The following is a 21,325-nucleotide window of genomic DNA, read 5'->3' as shown; positions in this document are numbered from 1 at the left end:
CTGATAACACCTTTTATGGACCTGTTTATGCGCAGTTGCTATTTGACGAGCCGTGGACACAGATGTTTAGCGAGGGTAGCAGGAAACAGGTAAGGTTTCATACTGAACGTCTTTCAATATGTTCTCTAAATTAGCTTTTTACACTCACTCTCCCTCTCCCCACATCTCTCTCTCTCTCACCTACACCGACACCAACACACTGGTGGCTTTCTGTGGAATATTTCGGTCCCATGTCTTCTGGAAGAAAAACAGTAGTGTATCTGACCATGGCGTAACTATCACAGTATATTGAGTTGATGGGAAGATTCGTACATACACACACGCATGCACACATATATACATACATACACATACAGGCAGACAGGCAGATATGCATACACGCAGACAGGAGACTCATACACACAGACACATGCACGCAGGCACGCACGCACGTAGGCACGCACGCAGGCAGGCAGGCAGGCACGCACGCACGCACATACATACATACATACATACACACACATGCATGCATGCATACATACATACATACATACATACATACATACACACACACATACACACATACATACAAACATATATACATACATACACACACATACATACAAACATACATACATACATACATACATACATACATACATACATACATACATACATACATACATACATACATACATACATACATACATACATACATACATACATACATACAAAATCAGACATAGACATAAACGATGTTGACATATAAGTGTTGTAGTTTTCAGGATGTCAAAGGTTTCAACCGGACCAGTGACATACAAGAGCATCGGAATGAATGGACAGAGCGACATGGGTAAGTCGGAACACATGTTTAGGATTGTTGACCATGAACCCTCTACAGTGATGACAGTGCATGATATGTCCATGACTTCAACCACAGTTCATGCTAGATGCTAAATAACAAGTTCTTCTATCTGTGCTGTCTGGGCGGTGGGGTAGCCTAGTGGTTAAACCGCTTGCTCGGGTTCGATTCCCCACAGGGGTACAATGTGGGAAGCCATTTCTTGTGTCCCCCCGCACTGATATTGCTAGAATATTGCTAAAAGTGGCGTAAACCTAAACTCACTCACTTTTTGTGCTGTGGGATTATAGTTGCAAGTCAACTCAGATTTGTCTTACAAAGGACTGATGCCCGGCAGTTCACTTTCAAATAAGAGCAAGATGAAAGGAAAGTATTATATATAGAATTATACAATATCCACAACACGTCATCTACAAAGAGAGACATTTATCTTGCAGAGAGAACACTGAGAGAGAAAACTGTCATCATCCCTGAGGGCGAATACGCCACAATTCGAGAAGAATTCGTCCAAAATGTGATACGTTACAGAGCGAAAGGATCAAAGTTGAGGGAGGATGTCCCCTTCATCGTCATATATCTGTCTTCATCTCGCATTAAAGATGAAGAGGGGCTCATTTTTGACAAATTAAGAGGTAGATCATTTTTACAAGTCTGTCAAGTCTATAGACTAGTATTTCAATAGAATGAAAAGAGTGATTGCTTCCACATGTTGAATAAAGGCTTACCATTTTAGTAAGAGTCGATGTCTATATTTGAACAGCATAAATATAAAATTACTACCATTAATATATACTGTTAGAATGAAGATTGTGTCACAAATGTGTGTGTTTACAAATTTGACTCATGTTTCAGAAAACATTTATGAATGTTTTTTAGCTTTATCATTACATAATCATATTTCTCCCTCAGGTTTGCCTTCGGCTATATTGATAATTGCATCAGTCGGAAAGGATTCTGAAGTAAGCATCGACCTTCCTAGCGACTTGGAATCTACCGACAAAGACAACTTGCGTCTTTTTATTAAAAACGGACACATTCTCAACGATGATATGGACAACGAATGCATGTTTCAACGTCTGCTTCCCTACTGTTGTCAACTGGAGCGTGGTGGGATAGATTATATAAAGGAACATCCGATTCAAATTGGCATTGGTGGCGTTGTCGTGTGTTTGATCATTGTGATAGTGGCACTTACAATACACTTTGCGGATCGGGACAACGAATAGAACACCAATATCGTGTTCACGTTGACTATTATGAAACAGCGGGGCCATCGGTTATACTCCGCTGCATTTGATTCGAGAATGTCACCATGACATGTACAACTATGTATTGCATATTGACAAAAAGATCATTTGGCACCAGCTGCTTACCCGTCGTGACTGATTCTAACAACGTTTTTCCACTCATGTTAATGAAACCACTTCGTAGTTTTAGCACTGGCAACATGAATGTTTAATAAACAAACCACTTACAGTTGAGTTGTGTCATTAATATGATTTTGTTTTTCTACCATATGGGTAGAAGAAAGAGGTCATTGTATAGTTAATATTTCAATTTATATTGACACTGAATCCAAATGTCCATGACATTCGTAACATATACTACATTTTTTCTGTAGAAAAAAGTATCTCCATTTGGTTTAAACATATTTTTATTCCTAGATAGTCTGGTTTGGTAAACAAGCAGAACTCTGCTTATATCAATACCTCACCAGTACATATATCATTTAAACAAAATACACAAGAACTGGATACAAAAACCGACAAATTAAATCATATATGTGCGTTGTAGGTGCTTATAAACATTGAGCTTGCAGCTACACTTCATTAATTGATTGCATATGATTGTTAGTATAATTTGTCAAATCGTTTAGACTTAAAGATGTATTGATGCAGGGACTCTATCATTTTCTTATTGACGTTGTTGTTTGCCGGAGGTATTCCGTATAACACAGTTTGGAGATTGTGGATATTTACATAGAAGTAGGTATTAATTCTAATAGCAGTGTATAACTTACATGTAAAAAGATAATGAACAGTATCTTCATTGTGGTATCCACAAGCGCATCCAGGGTCGTTAGAAATGTATCTATTTACTTTATCCGCATTCAAATCACTACAGCCGAGCTTAAGTCGACAGTGTACGATCTGACAGAATCGACTGCCATAATTTAGATCTAGATAATTATTTGATTCATCATTTTTAAGCAGAGATTTGAATTCACCGATTGAGTTAGCAAATACTTAATTATCAGATAATGAATTCCAAGTTTTAATTGTGTCAGGTAGGAACGACTTTTCATATATTTTAGTCCTACAATTTATTGTTTGTAACTTAAATTTATTACGGAGATTATATTGACTGTTTTCAGAGACAAAGTTAGGGACAAGGTCACAGAGGTAGTCAGGTGCGAGATCGTTATTCATCTTGTAAAAATTTATGAGTTTAATGTCGCGCCTTCTTTCTTTTAATGGTTTAGACTTTGTTTCGATATATAACCTATGATCTATGATGACTAGTGCCACGAACTGCGCCGCATGTTGTACGAAGTGCATTTCGATGTAACCGTTCAAGAATAAGGGACTGGTCATTTGTACAATTATCCCAGATATGACAACAATAGTCAAATATCGGCATCACAAACGATTTGTACATGGTTTCTAGCGTTTTTCCGGAGAGGCGATATTTAAAACTTCGAAGACAATTTATCATGGGGCTAACTTTCTTAATATCTTCAATATGACTTTTCCATCCACAATCACTTTGTAGAGTTATACCCAGGTGTTTATGACTTTTCACTTCTCGTATCAGGGTTTGGTTCATGTTCAAGGTCGGAATCGTGTCGTTTTTATGTTTACGAGAAAAATTGATTGTTTCGGTTTTATCAGGGTTGAAGGTAACTTGCAACTTGTCTGCCCAGCTAGAGATACGGTTTAAATCATCGTTCAGACAGGATGCGGCAGTATCATGATCATCTACAATTACGTTAAGTGAGGTGTCGTCAGCAAATAAACGGATGTGGCTTTTTATACCATCTACTAAATCATTTATGTATACAATAAAAAGTAAGGGTCCCAATACGGAACCTTGTGGGACGCCAGCAAGCAAAGGTTTATAATCGGAACTGTATCCATCAATGACGACTTTTTGTGATCTGTTTTGTTAATACCTTTCAAACCAATTCAAAAGTGATCCACCAATTCCATAGCTTTTAAGTTTAGAAATGATGCCCTTGAACCATACCTTATCAAATGCCTTACTAATGTCACACAAAAACAGCTCTGACCTCTTTACCTTTATCAAGTCCTTTCGCTATGAAATCATACAAATAAGTTAATTGGTTAGCGGTAGAGTCGCCTGGCATAAAACCCGATTGTAAATTGGTTAAAATATCATTGTCTCTAAAGAAATTAAATACATGTTTAAAAACACCTTTAGTAAGCTCGTAAGTGCGACCGGTCTGTAATTGGAACATTCATTTACACTATCTTTTTTATGGAGAGGCATGACTGACACTTCCTTCCAGACGGCTGGAAAAGTGAATTTCTGAAGAGACATGTTAAATAGTTTTGTTAATAGAGGAGCTAAACTTTTCGCCATGGCTTTCAGAAATCTATTTCCTATTCCATCTGGTCCTGTAGCTTTTGATGGATCGAGAGAGAAGAGAATATCTTGAACTTCATAAAGTGTAAGATTGACTACATTTAGTGAGTCTGTAGTAAGTTCAAAATGACATTGGGGAGGTCGTAAATCTGGATTTTCTATTGTAGACTGACTCACAAAGAAATCATTCAAACATTTTCAATGTCTACGGGGTCGTCGTAGATAATGTCATTTGATATGATTGGTGGAAAGTAGTTACTTTCAGACTTTTTGTTAACATATTGTTTTACCAAACGCCACCATGTTTTTGTACCCACTGAGGAATTTATCCTATCTTCAATTTTTAAATCACAATTTCTTTTGAAATCGCGTATTAAGTTGACAACTTTATTTCTGACTAATCGGAAATTAGCCCAATCGGAACGACGGTTTCAATTTTTAGCTTTCTCATGAAAACGATTTCGCTTCCGTATTGCAGAACGGATTTCGCTATTCATCCGTACGGGATCTTTAGCTCTAACATTGACCAGTCTGTTTGGTGTACTGATGATTAATATGTACTTTATTTTTTCCGTTAGGATTTCTACTGCAGTGTCAATGTTACCAGAGGAAAATATTTCGTTTTCATCAATTTCGTTAAGATGTCTTTGAACACACTCTTTATCCATAGATTTAAAATCGTACACGAGTCTTTTAATAACAACATCAGTTTTGAAAATTTTATCTTTTACCGTTACGAAAATTGGACAATGATCGCTGCATATAGGATCGAGTACGCCTGAGCTAAGCACGCTATTTTCATGGGTAACAAAAATCAAATCAATTAAAGTGCTAGAGCTATGCGTAATTCGTGTTGGTGCATTTATGATCTGGTTTATCCCATACAAACGTTTTAGCGTTTCTATATAAATGTTACTTTCATTTTGAATATCTATATTAAAGTCACCGGCAATAACAGTGAACATGTTTAAATCAATTGCCATATCAAATGATTGAACAATCAAATCCCAGTATTGTTCACTTTTGTCCGCGCGGTAAAACGTACCAATGAGATAATTTCTAGCTTTGCATTTAATTTTTACCCATAACGCTTCAAGACCCGCAATGTCTAAAGCTTCTATACCGTCTACACATAAGTATTCTTTGACATAAATGGCCATGCCGCCGCCTCGTGTTAAACGATCCTTTCTAAATGGAATGTGAAAACCTGGAATTAGTATATCATTGCTATTAATATTATCATTCAGCCAGGTTTCTGTTAAACATATCACATCAAAGTCTAAAAATTCTGCATGAATGATGTCAATTTTATCTTTGAGACTTCTGACATTGAGATGTATTATCTTTAGGTTTTCTATCAGTATTTGGTCCCGGGTTTGGGTGAATATCTCCGCAACAAAGTAAAAGGATGGTGATAAATATGGAAATAGACGGTTGATACAAGCATCTAAAGTTAAAATAAAATAAAATATATAGACCTGAAGATTATATGCATTTCTTGCATGAAGAGTAACTGCAAAGCATCCCACTGCCTGCCTGTACTGCGTTATGTCAACAGACATGTTACATATGTATCTACAAAAGATTTAGAAAAGCCGACAGTGGGATCACATTGTGAAACCAAAAGGTCATCAAGCACACGTGCACGCGAAATATGATAATTGTGAAAATGATTTGTTGGAAATTGGTCATATTTTTACAAAATAAACACAAAAAGAAAGAAAAAATAATAACATGATAATACTCATTGAGTTTTTAAAAACAAAAAGGAGAAGAAGCCCAACGGGTTTAAATTACCAAATAAGTAAATCAATAAATTCAGGACCAGTCATTGAAAGTGGACATAAATATAAAAATATTGAATCAAAATTACATTAAGTCTAGCGCAGTCACTGTTGAAACACGCGTGTCATGAAAGACACGTTCTGCACGTGCGTTGCCTTCACATGTTGTACATTTCCTAACAGGTTGTGACAGGTGTTTGAGCAATGGATAGTTGGATACCCCAACTTGTGATGCAAACAAATACTGTAAGTATTAGTTTTATAACAAGAAGTTTGTCATTTATGTGAATGATAGCAAGCGAAAATGTCAATTTAGATAGATGACCCAAACTTGATTTAAGATAATAATCTGTTAATGAGAATTGCCTTAAGCTGTGTGAGATACTGTTTACTTTAAAAGCAAACCGGTATTCTAGTCCTGTTTATGACTAAAACTGAATTGTAGCAACATCACAGGTGCCACCAGGCTGATCATCTTTGTCTGAATGTAACAAAAATATGATATAGCAAACACATTTCAAGGACAATATTACACTCTGTGTGGAACATAACGATAAGCAAAAACAGGCATGTACGATGTTTTCAGGGAAACTATCAACTCTTTGTGTAATATATTAATCCAAATAAATATAAACTACATTCAGGGACATTATTACACACTAATTTGTAAACTAATAACGTTAGAACCAATCAATGAGAGTGAGTATACATATAAAAATATTGAATCAAAACTATACTAAGTCTAGCGCAGTCAGTGGTGAAACAATCGAGTCATTAGAGACACGTTCTGCACGTTCGTTACTTTCACATGTTGTTCATTTCCTAACAGGTTGTGATCGGTGTTTGAGCAATGGATAGTTGGATACCTCAACTTGTGATGCAAAGAATACTGTAAGTATTAGTTTGTAACAAGAAGCTGCCATATATGTGGGTGATAGTAAGCGAACATGTATCTCCATTTACATTTGAAAGGAGACCCAGTGACACTGGACAGTCCTGACACTTATGAAGAAGGGAAAATTATATTGTTGGACTTGGGATAGACTATCCATTTTTCGACACCTATAGTGACATTGTACAAGATGTTTGGATTTTCTCACTAGGTCCGACTTGTCACGGCGTGGAATTTTTTCTGCTTGTTTCCCATCACAGAATGTGGTGTTGATATCAGCAGGAAGACAATCAAGTGTGTCTGAACCAGTGGTTTCACTTTCATGTGCTTGCATATTTAAAGATTTTAAATCTTTCCGTTGCCCGATTAGAACCTCGTTGGTGTGGAGGTATTCTTTAGGAATGTATTTCAGTTGTATCTATAAACTGTGGGGCAGTTCTTGTGGTCAGCCATTAGAAGAAGACATGGTCTTCAGTGAATCTGCCGTCTTTTTAGCGTTATAAAATTCGTAGGCTCCCACGTGTTGGTTCACGGATATTTACACTTATTAGTAGTTCTGAATTAATGAGGATCATTAACATTCCTCTAAGAATGGAGGACCAAATTAGAAAATCATCTAGTCAAAAGATATTTTGTATCTCGACGAATGCGTCGGGTGTTTCCGATTTACAGATGCTACATTCCATTCAGGACAAAGGAATGTACTTGTGCGCTGAAAGATGAATATCTATCAGTGAAAACATAGATAAGAAAAACACTTCCTGACCTAAGGACACTTGATTAACTTACAATGATATCGGTAAATACAATGCTACTGGGAAACGTTTCCTTAAAGTGAACAAGGGAATGAACAGAGCATTGTAGTATGCATTGATACTAATGTGACACATACATAACACATTCTGATACATCTATAAAAAGTGTTCGGAAAAAAAGTTCCGGTAAAAAAGTACTAAATTTGCCTAGGAAAAAAAGTCTTCCGGAAAAACGTCTTACTTTTATTTTTTTATATCAAATGTTAAGAAAAAAACTTAGATATTCGTGTTTTTAATACTTTATTCACATAGGCACTTTTCACGTTTCACACACCACAATGTAAATTGATAAAAAATTGCATCAGCACTCATACATTTAGTGACATTCATCTCTAAATCCATCTCTTCACACTTGATTCAAGCAGCTATAATCACACTTTATTTGACAAACAGAACTCAAACAGTACTCCACAAGCCAGTTTGTTAAAACAATCTTGTTGTGAACACTAGTTATTCTTTGATTCAAGCAGCTAAAGTCACATTTTGACAAACAGAACTCAAGCTAAATCCTGGATTAGATCTGCCCAGTTAAATATCATTGTTCTTGAGTAACTCAGTATTTAATCCATGTCTTTTATACACAATCACTTTATGTTTTCTCCACGATAAGTTTGATGTCAACATCCATTTAATCTGTTTTCACAATAATAGGACTTTTTGACCGAGGACTTTATTCCGAGGACTTTTTTTCCTATAATCCTATTAAAGTCTATATAGCTGGGACATATCAAACTTGATTTGTGTCATAGTATATCTATTGGTGCTTCTTTATGTGTTGCTTTGCCAGTTTACATTCAGGAACAATGTTCTTAATTCTTTTGTCCTGAAGCTTTATAATACAAGTATCTTGTGCTCGTTTAGAATATATTTCTACTGAAATATTAAATACCACCAACTTTATGGCTTCTGCAACCGGCTCTTTCTAATGTTTAAATTTATGAACATGGGGATTTCGACAGCATTTGACAATGGGAATCTGGAGATGATGTGTAGTGACTGCAATGCGAGAGTTGGCAACAACGACCACTTTGTTGTGAAGGGTGAGACGGGCTAAAACCTCCGGGCGATACATGTATATGTGGTGATTTCTGTCAAATACGATCACCGCAGGGTAGTGCTATAAACAGCTGTGGGTTGTTAATACTGTGGGAAACCTTAGATGTGGTATCTTTGCTATCACTCTGTCTCAGTAAAGTACAGATTCTAGTACTTTTGTTGGGTTGAATCTCATGCGGGATTCGAACCCATACCCAGAGGCACCTTATCGCCAGCACACAAAGTCAGACTCCTAGTCTGCTCAAAAGTGCTAAAATCTGTACTTTACTAAGAAAGTGTAATCCCAAATATACACAAAGAACGTAATTAAGCACTGTATTTTTAGCAATGATAGGTTTTCAACAAGTACATAAAACTTCTCGTGGTGACGACGATGGAAAAATAAGAGTTCTTCTGACCGTATGATCCTTTGACTCATAAAAAACGACAAAATGATTGGAGTCCATGTTGATTTTGTGATGATAATTGCTCATTTTAACAAAAAAACCCACTGATTTTAATACAAAACCATGTCCGTACAAGTATGGCCGTGGAGTGTTTAATATTGGATTTATTGGTGAATGTGAATTTTCAAAATGTCATGTTTGCGTGTCTTACACGATTCAAGGACAATACCGAGTGTAACCTCTATGTGAGTCAGCACTTTCCTCCTCATACCTCTGCCAGCCTCCTGATCCTCTGAGGAGGCAGCCTACGCCATTCCTCGTGTAAAGCAGCTTCCATTTGAGCGATGTTCTGCGAAGGAGGACCTGTTACGACTTAAATTGTAATAAAAACGCAAATTGTAATACTTGCAGCAAATTGTCTGCATGGATAAGTCTGCATTGCCAGTGTGCAATTTCGCTATATTTCATTGATTCAAAAAGCCTACAAGATGTTTCAAAATAAACATAAAAATACAGTTGAAATTCCTATATGCGCCTTTTGGGGAGAGTATGTATCCTTAGGGCGACATTTTGAAATGTAGTATTACAAGTAAATTGCTTGAACACAATGGAGCCATTTATGCCTTGGACCTGTTTCAGTCTTTTGTTTATGTCTGCTTGTGATGCGGATCTCTGTGGAAAGTAAGGTTTCACATATGAATACACAATGCCATTTAGAAAGTGGTCAAATCTAACATACGTTATGTACACAAGGAACTTAGTTAAGCACCCCCGACATATCTCAGGATTGAATTAGCCCCGATCTTAACTGTTTGGAGCATATCTGGGACATGATTGGTCGTCGTGTGCAACAAAGGGGTCCTGTTACGACGTAAATTGTAATAAACAGGGCCCTTATGCTCGAAGCGTTCGTAGCCTTAAGAATTATTAACTTTGATCGTAGCCAATGTGTTAAGAATGGGCTTAAGAAGTTCGTAGGGCTACGAACGTTTCGAGAATAGCTAGCCAGGTGTTACGACGTAAATTGTAATAAAAACGCAAATTGTAATACTTGCAGCAAGTTGTAATAAACATGACGTAAATTGTAATAAAAACGTAAATTGTAATAAAAATTGACGTAAATTGTAATACGCAAATTGTAATAAAAGTTGACGTAAATTGTAATGATTTTCGTTGCGGTAAAATGTAATAAATGTTTATGTAAATTGTAATAACAGTTTTAATCACTCGTAAATACTCGGGTGTTTGTTTTTCGTTGCATTTCATACATCAAATAAGCTTGTTAGGGCGATAACTCAAGAAAGAAATGATGGATTTTGTTCAAATTGGTACCAAGGTATATTGGCGAGATTCACCGACACAAGTGAAATGGAGTGACCTTGAGATAATTTTCAAGGTCACAGCAAAAATCTGAGGGTTTTGCCAATATAAAGATTGTTAGCGCGATAACCCAAGAAAGAACTGACAAATCTTAGCCAAATGACGAAAATGATATTCGTCCTGATATATAATCGATGTAAACTCTCTTATTGTCCTCTGTATCATGTCTTTTCGCAAATATCTTTTAAGGTTTTGATATGTATAAATATAAAGTGGGGTGGGGTAGGGGTGGGTTTCTAACGGGTATATCAAATCAAATCAAATCAAATTAGACATTGTATAGCGCTACATATCCAGAGTCCTGCTCATGTGCGCTTAGTCGAATGCTCGTTTGAAGAGGATGGTTTTGCGACAAGATCGGAAACTGTTGATAATTCCAGAGTACAGCACCCGGTCTGCTAAATGATCTGTCTCCGTATGTTGGAATGGAATAGCCTAGCTGACTAGCAATAAAATGCATCACAAATTAAACTTCAGGAAACAAAATATGCAAGAAATATTTATGTATGTTTGAGATTGGTAGAGGTCGGCTAGAATCAAACTTAGATATTAAACTGCACAAAAAGGCAATTTGAAACTACAATCGCTTGTTCAAATGACTCCCCCTTCGGTTGACTGATAGAACTCGAGAAAGAAATGATAGATTTTGTTCAAATTTGGTAGCAAGGTTTATTGACTGGAGATTGGAGATTTACCGACACCATTTGAATTTAGTGACCCTGAGGTCATTTTAAAGGTCACAGCGAAGGTGTAACAGTTTTGCACATGCCAAGCTTGGTAGCCGCGAACTTAGGAAAGAATTAATAGATTTTTATCCAATTTTATATCAAGGTGTATTGGCGGGAATCCCCCTACACCAATTGAAACAAAATATGCAAAACATGTTGTATATGTTTGTAAAAGTCAAACATAGATATTAAACTGCACAAAAAAGCAATTTTAACTATAATCGCTTGTTCAAGTGACTCCCCCTTCATGTTTACTGAAAGGGCTTGTTTTGGAGACAGTACCCACCCCCTTTCAGTTGACGTCATCATAAGGATATAACTCATCCTAAAGTTTTCACTTATTCATACATGGTGTCAAGGGTTCAAACTAAATACTGAATGGTCACACAAGTGTCAGCTCTCAATATGTTGTATATCTGGACACAATGTTTTTGAAAATTTAAAATGAGGGCGTCCTAAAAAAATAGTCCCCGTCTAAATGTAAATCAAGCAATCCAAATCTTTGAATGTTGATAATGACGGGAAGTCATCCAATACTATGCTGAACATATTTTGTATGATACTATCTGAGGTTATACCATTATCCAAGAGATAGCGCAATAGTGCAGTTGTAAGGCGTCTGCCTATCACGCTGAAGGCCCTGTTTCGAGGAGGCACCGAGGTTCGGTTCCCGAGATGGGCACATTTGCGTAGTATCCTTGGACAAGATACTTTTCTACTCTGTCTTAGTTCACCCAGCTGTAAAATGGGTACCCGTGAGTATATGCTGGCAATGTGAGTGTTTAGTTCATTGCGCCTAACATGCAGCATGGCTGTACAGCCCCCAGGGAGTTAAAAAAGTATCGGAAACTACGATAGTGTCCTATGATCGGGGATAGTAATGTACGTAGCGCCGTGAGCAGGCAATGTGCCTGGATGTGAGCGCCATATAAGCGGACTATTACTATTACTGGATACCAAATGGGAGATCGTTTTCCATTTTCTGCAAATTTGCAGGAAACATAATACCCCAATGTTGTGATGACTAATATCTCGTTAACCACATTACCCACATGAAATTTTGGATATGACTTTGCTAATGATTCCTTCAAAATATAATGGAAGCTTCTTTTCAAACATTGGACATCGAGAATATAGTTAGTTTGACTACTTTTTCAACGCCCCTCGTAACATACTTAAAAGAAATGAGAACGTCTAGGGAAAAAGGCATTTCGATCTCTGAATACTTCTGAGCTATTTAAATACAAAAAGCAAAGGAATAAAGTAAATAATCTGAAAAGAATAGCCAAGGGAAACTTTAATTCTAATTTTGATAACTATTTATCACCTCAGTCTACTCAATCAGGTGGTTAGTACTTCATCGGGGCCCACTCCCCTTCTTGTCACTGATGATTCTGGGATACCTTCAGTTTTTACAGATTTGGATAAAGCTCAAACATTAAATGAATATTTTGTATCTGTTTCAGATGTTACTGATGGCGGCAAGACTTTGCCACCTGTTAGCCATCGCTGTGTTAACAGTATAACAAATGTCTTTAAACATGTCACAATTTAATTCTGGACTCACAAAAGTCCAGAAACTCTCCGCACTGTGGGTACTTTCTGGCAAGTGATTTGACCAAATTAAACATGCAGTTGTTATGAATATATGCCAAGAATGAAAAATGAAATTTTTTTTTGCGAAAACTTTAGATTTAAACTCGCTCGCCCATGGGCCGGCCTATGGGCGATAATGTTTAAGTTTGCTCAGAATTCATGTTTTGGAGGTTGTAAATGAATGAGTGTATGTTTATATGCATCATGACACAAAATTCAACTCATTTTGACTTAATTCGACTAACTTAGGGCGATAATAAAAAATCTCGCCCATGGGCGAAAAATATGTTGGCCCATGGGCGAGAATGTTTAATTTCGCTCGGAAATTCATGTTTTGGAGGTTGTAAATGAATGAGTGTATGTTTATAAGCATCATGACACAAATTTCAGCTCTTTTTGACTTAATTCGACTAAGTTAGAACGATATTAAAAACTCTCGCCCACCAAATTATATATTCTGTGAGACATGAAATGAAAAATAGTGAAAAAAAGATTTTTCGTAATGTTTCATTGCTGTACCTTTACCCGTCGGAGAAGTCCTTCTCAAAAGATATATATTCCGTTGTTTGGAGCAGGCCTATATGACTATTACGCCCCAGTCCTGCTAAACAACTCGTAGACTTTTAGTCTGACATAGACGCAGACCTTGCATGTTCAAGTTCACATCTGATAGGGGCCGAAAAAATTGAATCCGACATGAATGCAATATCTCATTGGGTTATTGTTTTCCTAAGTAAGTGGAGTGTCTTCTACAACATTGGAGACAAGTGTATCGCTGTCCTTCTGATATTCCCCCGAACGGAAGCTCTACCCATTTTAGGTACAATGTGCATGTTACAGAATAGTAGGGAATAGTCTTAAGACGTTTCAACTTTGACCAGGATTCTCCGAACTTGTAACAGTCGTTTGAGAGATCAAAAGAGAAAGGGGTAGTGCGCGATGTATCTGACGGACGTATGTGGAGAACGTTTGAAGAATGTTACTGTATAAATACAATAATTGAAATACCAGTTATGTTTAAAAAGTACCCTCAATCTGATAGCCAGAGAGATTATTGTGAAAGATCGCAGTATTTATCTTCATAAACGGGCCAAGATAAAAGTACATGCCATTCATCCCCATATTATATCCCTTCTATATACAAGAGACATCGTTGTTACAGGTAGGGCAAACACTTTCTTCTATAGGTATCTGCCGGTTTCATGCTACATACATGTATTCAGATTATTGAGAAAACTAGCGACGCAAGATCTCCTCCATCACACATATAATTGTATACATACCCAGTGATTAGTGATAGCGTTGAAGCAACTTAATAAAATTTACGACAGACACTATCAGTCAGCTACAGTAGTACTGCCATACCTAGCATCGTATTTATTACTCTCTTACATAAGGTGAAATATCACAGGGTTGTCATGGTAACGATAATTTGGCATACTATTTATTGTCTTACTCTTTAAACAGCGATTAGAATTTAAATCAGTTTTGAGGTCAGTTTGTTAAGAGAAAAGAAGTTGTAAAACGAAAAGTATTGTGATCGAATCTATTGGCCTTTGTAAAAGCAAGTTTCAAGCCACCTACATAAAAAACCTGTTTTCATGATAAATATCTGCTAATCCGTGGCATGATTGCGACCATATCATGAGCATGTGTTTGTGAATCATAATCAAATAGTGATGTTACAAGGCGTCCATGCCGCGTCAACAACACATGCAAACGCACGAGAATTGCAATACGAGCCCCTGCACCAATGATTCTCCGTGACCTGGAGGCACTTGTGATTGAGCGTATGTAATGACGTAGTTTGTCATACAGACCCTGAAGCAAATATATCCAAGTCCACGCAAGTCTAGAAAATGTGGTAAGTCTAGATTTCCACAGCTTCAGGAGAATGTCTCAGGGCTCGTTTTTATTATATTTCTCTTTTTTACTATGAACTTTTTTTCTGTAAAATATGTTCATTTCAGAGACCAGTTGTTCGTCTAGTAGGGACGGGTAGAAAACAAAAGACAAAATGGATACTCGTGCTGTCATACTTCTGAATTATATGTAAACATTCGTTCTTGTCTCGGGATAAATGTATATTTTCCAGTTTCAACCAAATGTACATTCGAGGATATCGAAATCTAGGTTAAGCTATTTGAATCATATTTACAATTAAAAGACCCAACCAATGGTTTGTTGTCCAAATTGTTGGTTTTCCATACCTTGTCCCAGTCTGTATCACAGTCACAGACCGATATTATTTGACCTTCTGTCCAGCCCTTACTGTAATATATTTACTGCAATACTGTATATGTTGCACATATACTACACAACGTATTATGCATGTAGTCAATGCTATGCAAAGCAACGTCCACTCGTATTCAAGATTACACCTGGTTAGAGATGCAAACAAATGTGTATTCGTTATTTGCATTTTAATGAAATGAGGAACCAAGCAAGCAAAATCATAGTATGCATAAAAATCAAGTTGGTACACTGGGACTCGTTATCATCGGAGGAAGCTCACAGTTTACTTGTATGGACGATCTATTATAAGTACGTGTTGTCTGTCTGTAGTAGACAGAACCGTTACATAGCATGTAGAGCACGGATACACTGCTCGTGCATCCCACACACTCACGTGCACGTGCTTGTGCTTCACAACATTCGCAGCGCGCGTTCACCGTTAACATATGGCGGTGCGTGTCACTGACTGAAGACGTGAAGGGAGGCATTGACAACTTCATGAGCACATATTATTATATTTATCTAAATCATATAAATTGTTCATTTACATCACATGTGAATCTCTGCAAAAGCGCAATGTTACTGTAAACACTACAGTTTTATGCACAGTTATACTGATGTTAACATATGTAAAGCATGGAGTCATGATGACTATCGACAGGAACTGTTCATGAGATCGTGCAAGGGCATTGTGAGTATTTCAAACAAGTTATCTCATGACTGTAATAGTATTCATTTGTCTTGACTCAGATTAATCACCACCTTGAGTTTAGTAGACTTGCACACTTCATCGATGTGCTGTTAGCCACCTTTCTCGCCGGCCCGTCCCCATCTTAATGAGGATGCATGACCCCGCTGGTCACCCGTGACACCTCAACTTTCTTATACAAGACCAGTTGGCGGGCCCTTCGAGCTTGCGCTGCTCGGGTCCACTAAGATCTTCATTGATGATAAATCGTGTCAACTGACAAGTTATGTGTTCTCCTATGATCCTCATATAGCTTCCCGTCTCGATTACGATTTGTGAATCTTAAATCCGAATCTTATATGTGTTATTCAGAATGGTTGCATTGGTATTCTCTCTTCAGAAACAGTTTTAAAAAGGAAGTAAAAAAAGTATATTTTTCAATGGCAATGCTAGAAAATAAAATTTTATATATACACATACTTCACTTTCCGAATGAAAGCATATATGAAATTATCTGCTGTGTCCATATATGAAAACAACCATAGGAATGTGCTTGATGTTTACCAAATTATGTTCTGGTCACGTGTCCTGGTTGATCATGGAGGGTCGGTTTGCTTGGCTAGTGGTTAAAGCCTTCGCTCGTGGATCCGGGTTCAATTTCTCATATTTGCATAATGTGTGAGGCCACCCCGAGATATTGCTGGAATATTACAAAAAAGCGGCGCAAACCACACTCACTCGCTCACTCGTTGATTACAGAGTAACAGCATGCTACGAGATTCCTTCTTATCGTTTATTTGCATATCTCCTTAAAGGCATTGTAACTCTTTAATCTTGCATGAAAACGCATTTAGATGATATCAGCTTTTACTGACATTATTGTAACATGCTATTTGTATGTGTCTCAGTATGGTTCATACACGGACATGGGCGACGGCAAAATAGTCGGGGCTGCATGAAATACATGGACAGTGTCGGTTATAATGAAGTCAGTGGGTGAGTTTATTTTTACCCGCTTTTAGCAATATTCCCGCAATATCACGCCGGGGGACACCTAAAATGGGCTTCACACATAGTAACCATTTGGGGAATCGAACCCGGGTCTTCGGCGTGACGACTGAGCGCTTTAACCACTCGGCTACCCCACAGCCCAAATAATGGCTGAACGTTTGTCAGGTTATATTTATCAATAATACCATTTGCAAGGCATTACATGTACTTGACTTCATACTCATAGGCATATATGGAGAGATTATTCATATTGGTCAACCCATTTCGATCGTTATTAAAAAGTCATTACTGCAAAATTTTCACTAGTCTTTCATGTTAAATACCTGTCTTTGAAACACAGCTTCTGTTCCGAGCTGATTTGCTTTTCAGTCACTTCACGTCCCACGCCCAGCGATGACATTGGCATTATGTGATTTACACCAGCCGTTAATGTTAAATAGATGTCTTTGTAACACAGAAAGTATTCCGAGCTGATTTGCTTTTCAGTCACTCCACGTCCCACGCCCAGCGATGACATTGGCATTATGTGATCTGACAACGGAGAACAAATTGAAGTTCTTGTGCTTATTTACTCTTTGAAGTGTAGCGTTTCTACAACTTAACACATGCTAAATGATACATAATAGTGGATAGAAAGAAACCTTGCTTTTTGAATTTAGTTTGTAAACTACTGACTGTTTGTTGCTGTTGAACACTCACTGAGTACATGTTGTGACAACAACCATCTGTCGTCGTATATCTCATAAAGCGAGAGCGTGTAGTGAACGCCTGTGTTTGTTCGTGCTGGTCTTTCCTTTGGGAACATGAATCTAATCAATGTCCTGTATGGTGTTTATGCCATAAAACCATGTTGAGTCACTCACTCAACAACGCTGGGAGATTTAAAAACTCTTGTTACCTTTGATCGCGCAGTGAATATCGAAGATATTCAGTCTCAGATGATATTGTGAAGCTAATTCATAACGCCATTCGTGTTGAACATGTAACGGATATTACTTCATACGTTTACACGCGCACCACCTCCTGTACAAACTTGACAGAGAACGGTTCTCTATGAACGGTTCTATGTTCATGATAACTGTCTCAAACAGTAATATGTAGAGTTTCAAGTTAGGGTTTAGTACTACGGAAGCGTAGTAGGGCCACGGTGAAAAAAAATGTTTGGTCATACTATCTCCTACGTAAGACTTAATATCTCCTACGTAAGGCATATTTTCTCCTACGTAGGACAAATTATCCCCTACGTAGTACTTAATATCTCGTATATACGTAGGAGATGAGCGATATATTAATAGACATTAATCTGATATGGTCGACTTAGATCCGCAGACATATATATATATAGTTTTATATATATAGTTATATGATTTTTCTACTGGAGTATAGTATCCCAGTATTCAATGTGCTGCACGTCCACGTGAACTCATTATTCTTATCACCAAAAGAGCCTGACAAAGAAAGCAGTATTACGCAAGCTAACACGCCTTATTAAGCTGCACTCGCTCTTGCTACCAGTATCAGTTACGTCTTGTCTGCGGTGTTGGCAGACCTGGTGAGGTGCTTGTTTCGAGGGATTTAAAGGTTCAGTGATGAACAAAGGGCGATGAGGTGCCTCTTTGTCCTCTCAAGTGTCCCTAGCTGTCCCAATAGAATAGCACTTTATCTCTCTTACATCCTCGATAATCTCCAGGGTATACGTTACGATCACTCTCCACTATACCCTGGATGCATCCACGGCTTAGGGCGATGATTTTATTACCTCAGTTGGCTGTTTTTTTTATGCAATCAGGTGCCTAGGCTGGGAAGTTTAGCGTACCAATCACAACTCACTTTCGCTTCTTAAATTATCTAACCGTTAAAACTTGGCAACACAATTGATGCAGAAGTACTCTGAAAGAAGTAGAAGGAGTTCTGTCATAAATTTTTTAAAGTTTCAGATCTGTCAATTTGTCTTTATTATTTCCCAAAAAATCTGAGTGGCACTGCGAACAAACCTTCGCTACTGCGACCGCTATCCTTGTTGACACTGGCAAGCTCGGTTGTAACGGCGGCTTAGCGGATTGGCTACTGATTGGCTATTGGAATGCGGAGCCAGCCAAGGGAGGTAATAAAATCATCGCCCTAAGCCGTGGTTGCATCCAGGGTATAGTGGAGAGTTATCGTAACGTATACCCTGGAGATTATCAAGGATGTCTCTCTTAGAGCACAGCCAAATATGCCACAAGTACCAACTCGTAATTCTTAAGTCTATTCCGCTCACTACTGTAAAATATTTTTGGCAGTACATAATTTGAATATTATTGCGCTGCATGTGACCTTTCTTAATAGTGTCACAGTGCCGGAACCATGGTATTTCTCCTTCCGCTCAGCCTTTGCTGTAATAACGCCATACATCAGCTTTAAGTTGTCCACATTTGTTTCACTAACGCAAAAGTATGCGACAACAAACAATGCCATATCAAATTAATAATATTATATATATTTGAACAACATAATTATAAAATGACTACCATAATTTGATCCTGTTAGAATGACGATTGTGTTAGTTTATAAAATTGACCCCTGTTCCAGAAAACTACAATTGATTATAAATGTTTATGTATTTTCTATCACATAATCATATTTCTCCCTCAGGTTTGCTTTCGGCTATATTGATAATTGCATCAGTTGGAAAGGATTCTGAAGTAAGCATCGACCTTCCAAGATACTTGGAATCTACCGTCAAAGACATCTTGCGTCTTTTCATAAAAAGTGGACACATTCTCAACGATGATATGGACAACGAATGCATGTTTCACCGTCTGCGGTTATACTGTTGTCAACTGGAGCGTGGTTGGATAGATTATATAAAGGAACATTGGATTAAAATCGCCCTTGGTGGCGGTGTCGTGTGTTCGATAATTGTGATAGTGGCACTTACAGCATACTTTGCGTAATAATATGCTTACGAACAAAAGCTCGAAGCTATGCAGGTCTCAGATTTTTAACTTTGCTGGGTATGGTGCCGGGATTCCAACTTCCGGACATGAGTTTCTGGTGTGCCCATAGAACTCAGCACACCGATCTGACGTAGATTATTTTATTAGTATTATAGGATATTTATATAGCGCACATATCCACGCAACTAGTACATGGTCAAGGCGCTTGTATGTTTCGCCCCTCGAACTTTAGATGTCAATCTCAACGGCACATCCTATTAACAATCTCTTGCAGCCACTTGGCGCACCGAGTTATGGCAGCTTTCACATTCTTACGAGGCACCCATTCACAGCTGGGTGGACTGGGACACATAGCCACAGGATTTTGTTCAAGTTTTACTGCATGTTGCTGTATCCGCAACTAGGTGCTTGCGCGTATTCATGTGGCCACCATTTGGTCATATACCATATACCAACGGATTCACAGTGTTTGTACTGTACACTAGGGGTTGTGACAACACTGAAAGAGTCTGCACACAAAGTTGACTCCAAGGTTTTTACACCCGGTCACAGGTGATCACTTGCCTGGTCACTCTGGATCCCTAGCCCTTAGACAGCTCGCTCGACGATGACTGGGTCATCCGTTTTCCAGGCAACAGATAGACTACAAACTACAACACTACCGCTGTGCCCAAGCTCCACGGGTAATGTGACACGAAAGCTCTCACTAATGCATGCTTTTCAACGGATCGGGACAATGAATAGATAACCAATATCGTGTTCACGTTGATTATTATCCAACAGCGGGGCCATCGGTTACACTCCGCTGCATTTGAAGTAACAATACTTCGAGAATGTCACCACCCGTCGTGACTGATTCTAACAATGTTTTTCCAGGCATGTTAATGAAACCGCTTTGTAGTTATAGCACTGGCAACATGAATGTTTAATAAACAAACCATTTACAGTTGTGTTGTGTCATTAATATGATTTTGTTTTTCTACCATATGGGTAGAAGAAAGAAGTCATTGTATAGTTAATATTTCATCATGACATTCGTAACATATACTACAATTCTGCTGTTGAAACAAGTATCTCCATTTACACTTCAAAGGAGGTCCAGTGAGACTGTACAATCCTGAAACTTAAGGAAGGGAAAATTATACTGTTGATAGACTTGAGATAGACTATCGACTTCGACACCTGTTTTGACACTGTACAAGAAGTTTGGATTTTCTCACTAGGTCCGATTTGTCGTGGAATTGTTTCTGCTTGTTTCCCATCACAGAATGTGGTGTTGATATCATTCGTCACCACTCGCCCCTTTCCGTGACCTCCAAGAAGACTTGTCCCCCTCTCGATGCTTGTTATGTACGAAAATACGACAAA

The 21,325-nt window shown here is 37.9% G+C and overlaps 1 protein-coding gene across 2 annotated transcripts; it reads left to right on the top strand.

Annotated features, from left to right (window-relative positions):
• Positions 1-5: 5 nt before the first annotated feature.
• Positions 6-20,367, top strand: LOC124273823. Of its 2 annotated transcripts, none has more exons than XM_046709134.1 (4): positions 6-89; positions 758-832; positions 1,279-1,473; positions 19,653-20,367. In XM_046709134.1, the coding sequence occupies exons 2-4, from the start codon at positions 766-768 to the stop codon at positions 19,952-19,954; spliced, it is 564 nt and encodes a 187-aa protein (XP_046565090.1). In that variant the 5' UTR covers positions 6-89; positions 758-765; the 3' UTR covers positions 19,955-20,367. The 2 variants fall into 2 exon arrangements, with proteins under 2 accessions (XP_046565090.1, XP_046565089.1); XM_046709133.1 differs by lacking the exon at positions 19,653-20,367 and adding an exon at positions 1,751-2,320.
• The last annotated feature ends 958 nt before the right edge of the window (positions 20,368-21,325 follow it).

The sequence above is a fragment of the Haliotis rubra genome, unplaced genomic scaffold, assembly GCF_003918875.1.
Source record: "Haliotis rubra isolate DU_JTF1 unplaced genomic scaffold, ASM391887v1 Scf1847, whole genome shotgun sequence".
In the NCBI taxonomy this organism is placed as follows: domain Eukaryota; kingdom Metazoa; phylum Mollusca; class Gastropoda; order Lepetellida; family Haliotidae; genus Haliotis; species Haliotis rubra.
Note: the sequence above shows the minus strand (reverse complement) of the source record. Positions and strands in the feature narration are given on the sequence as shown.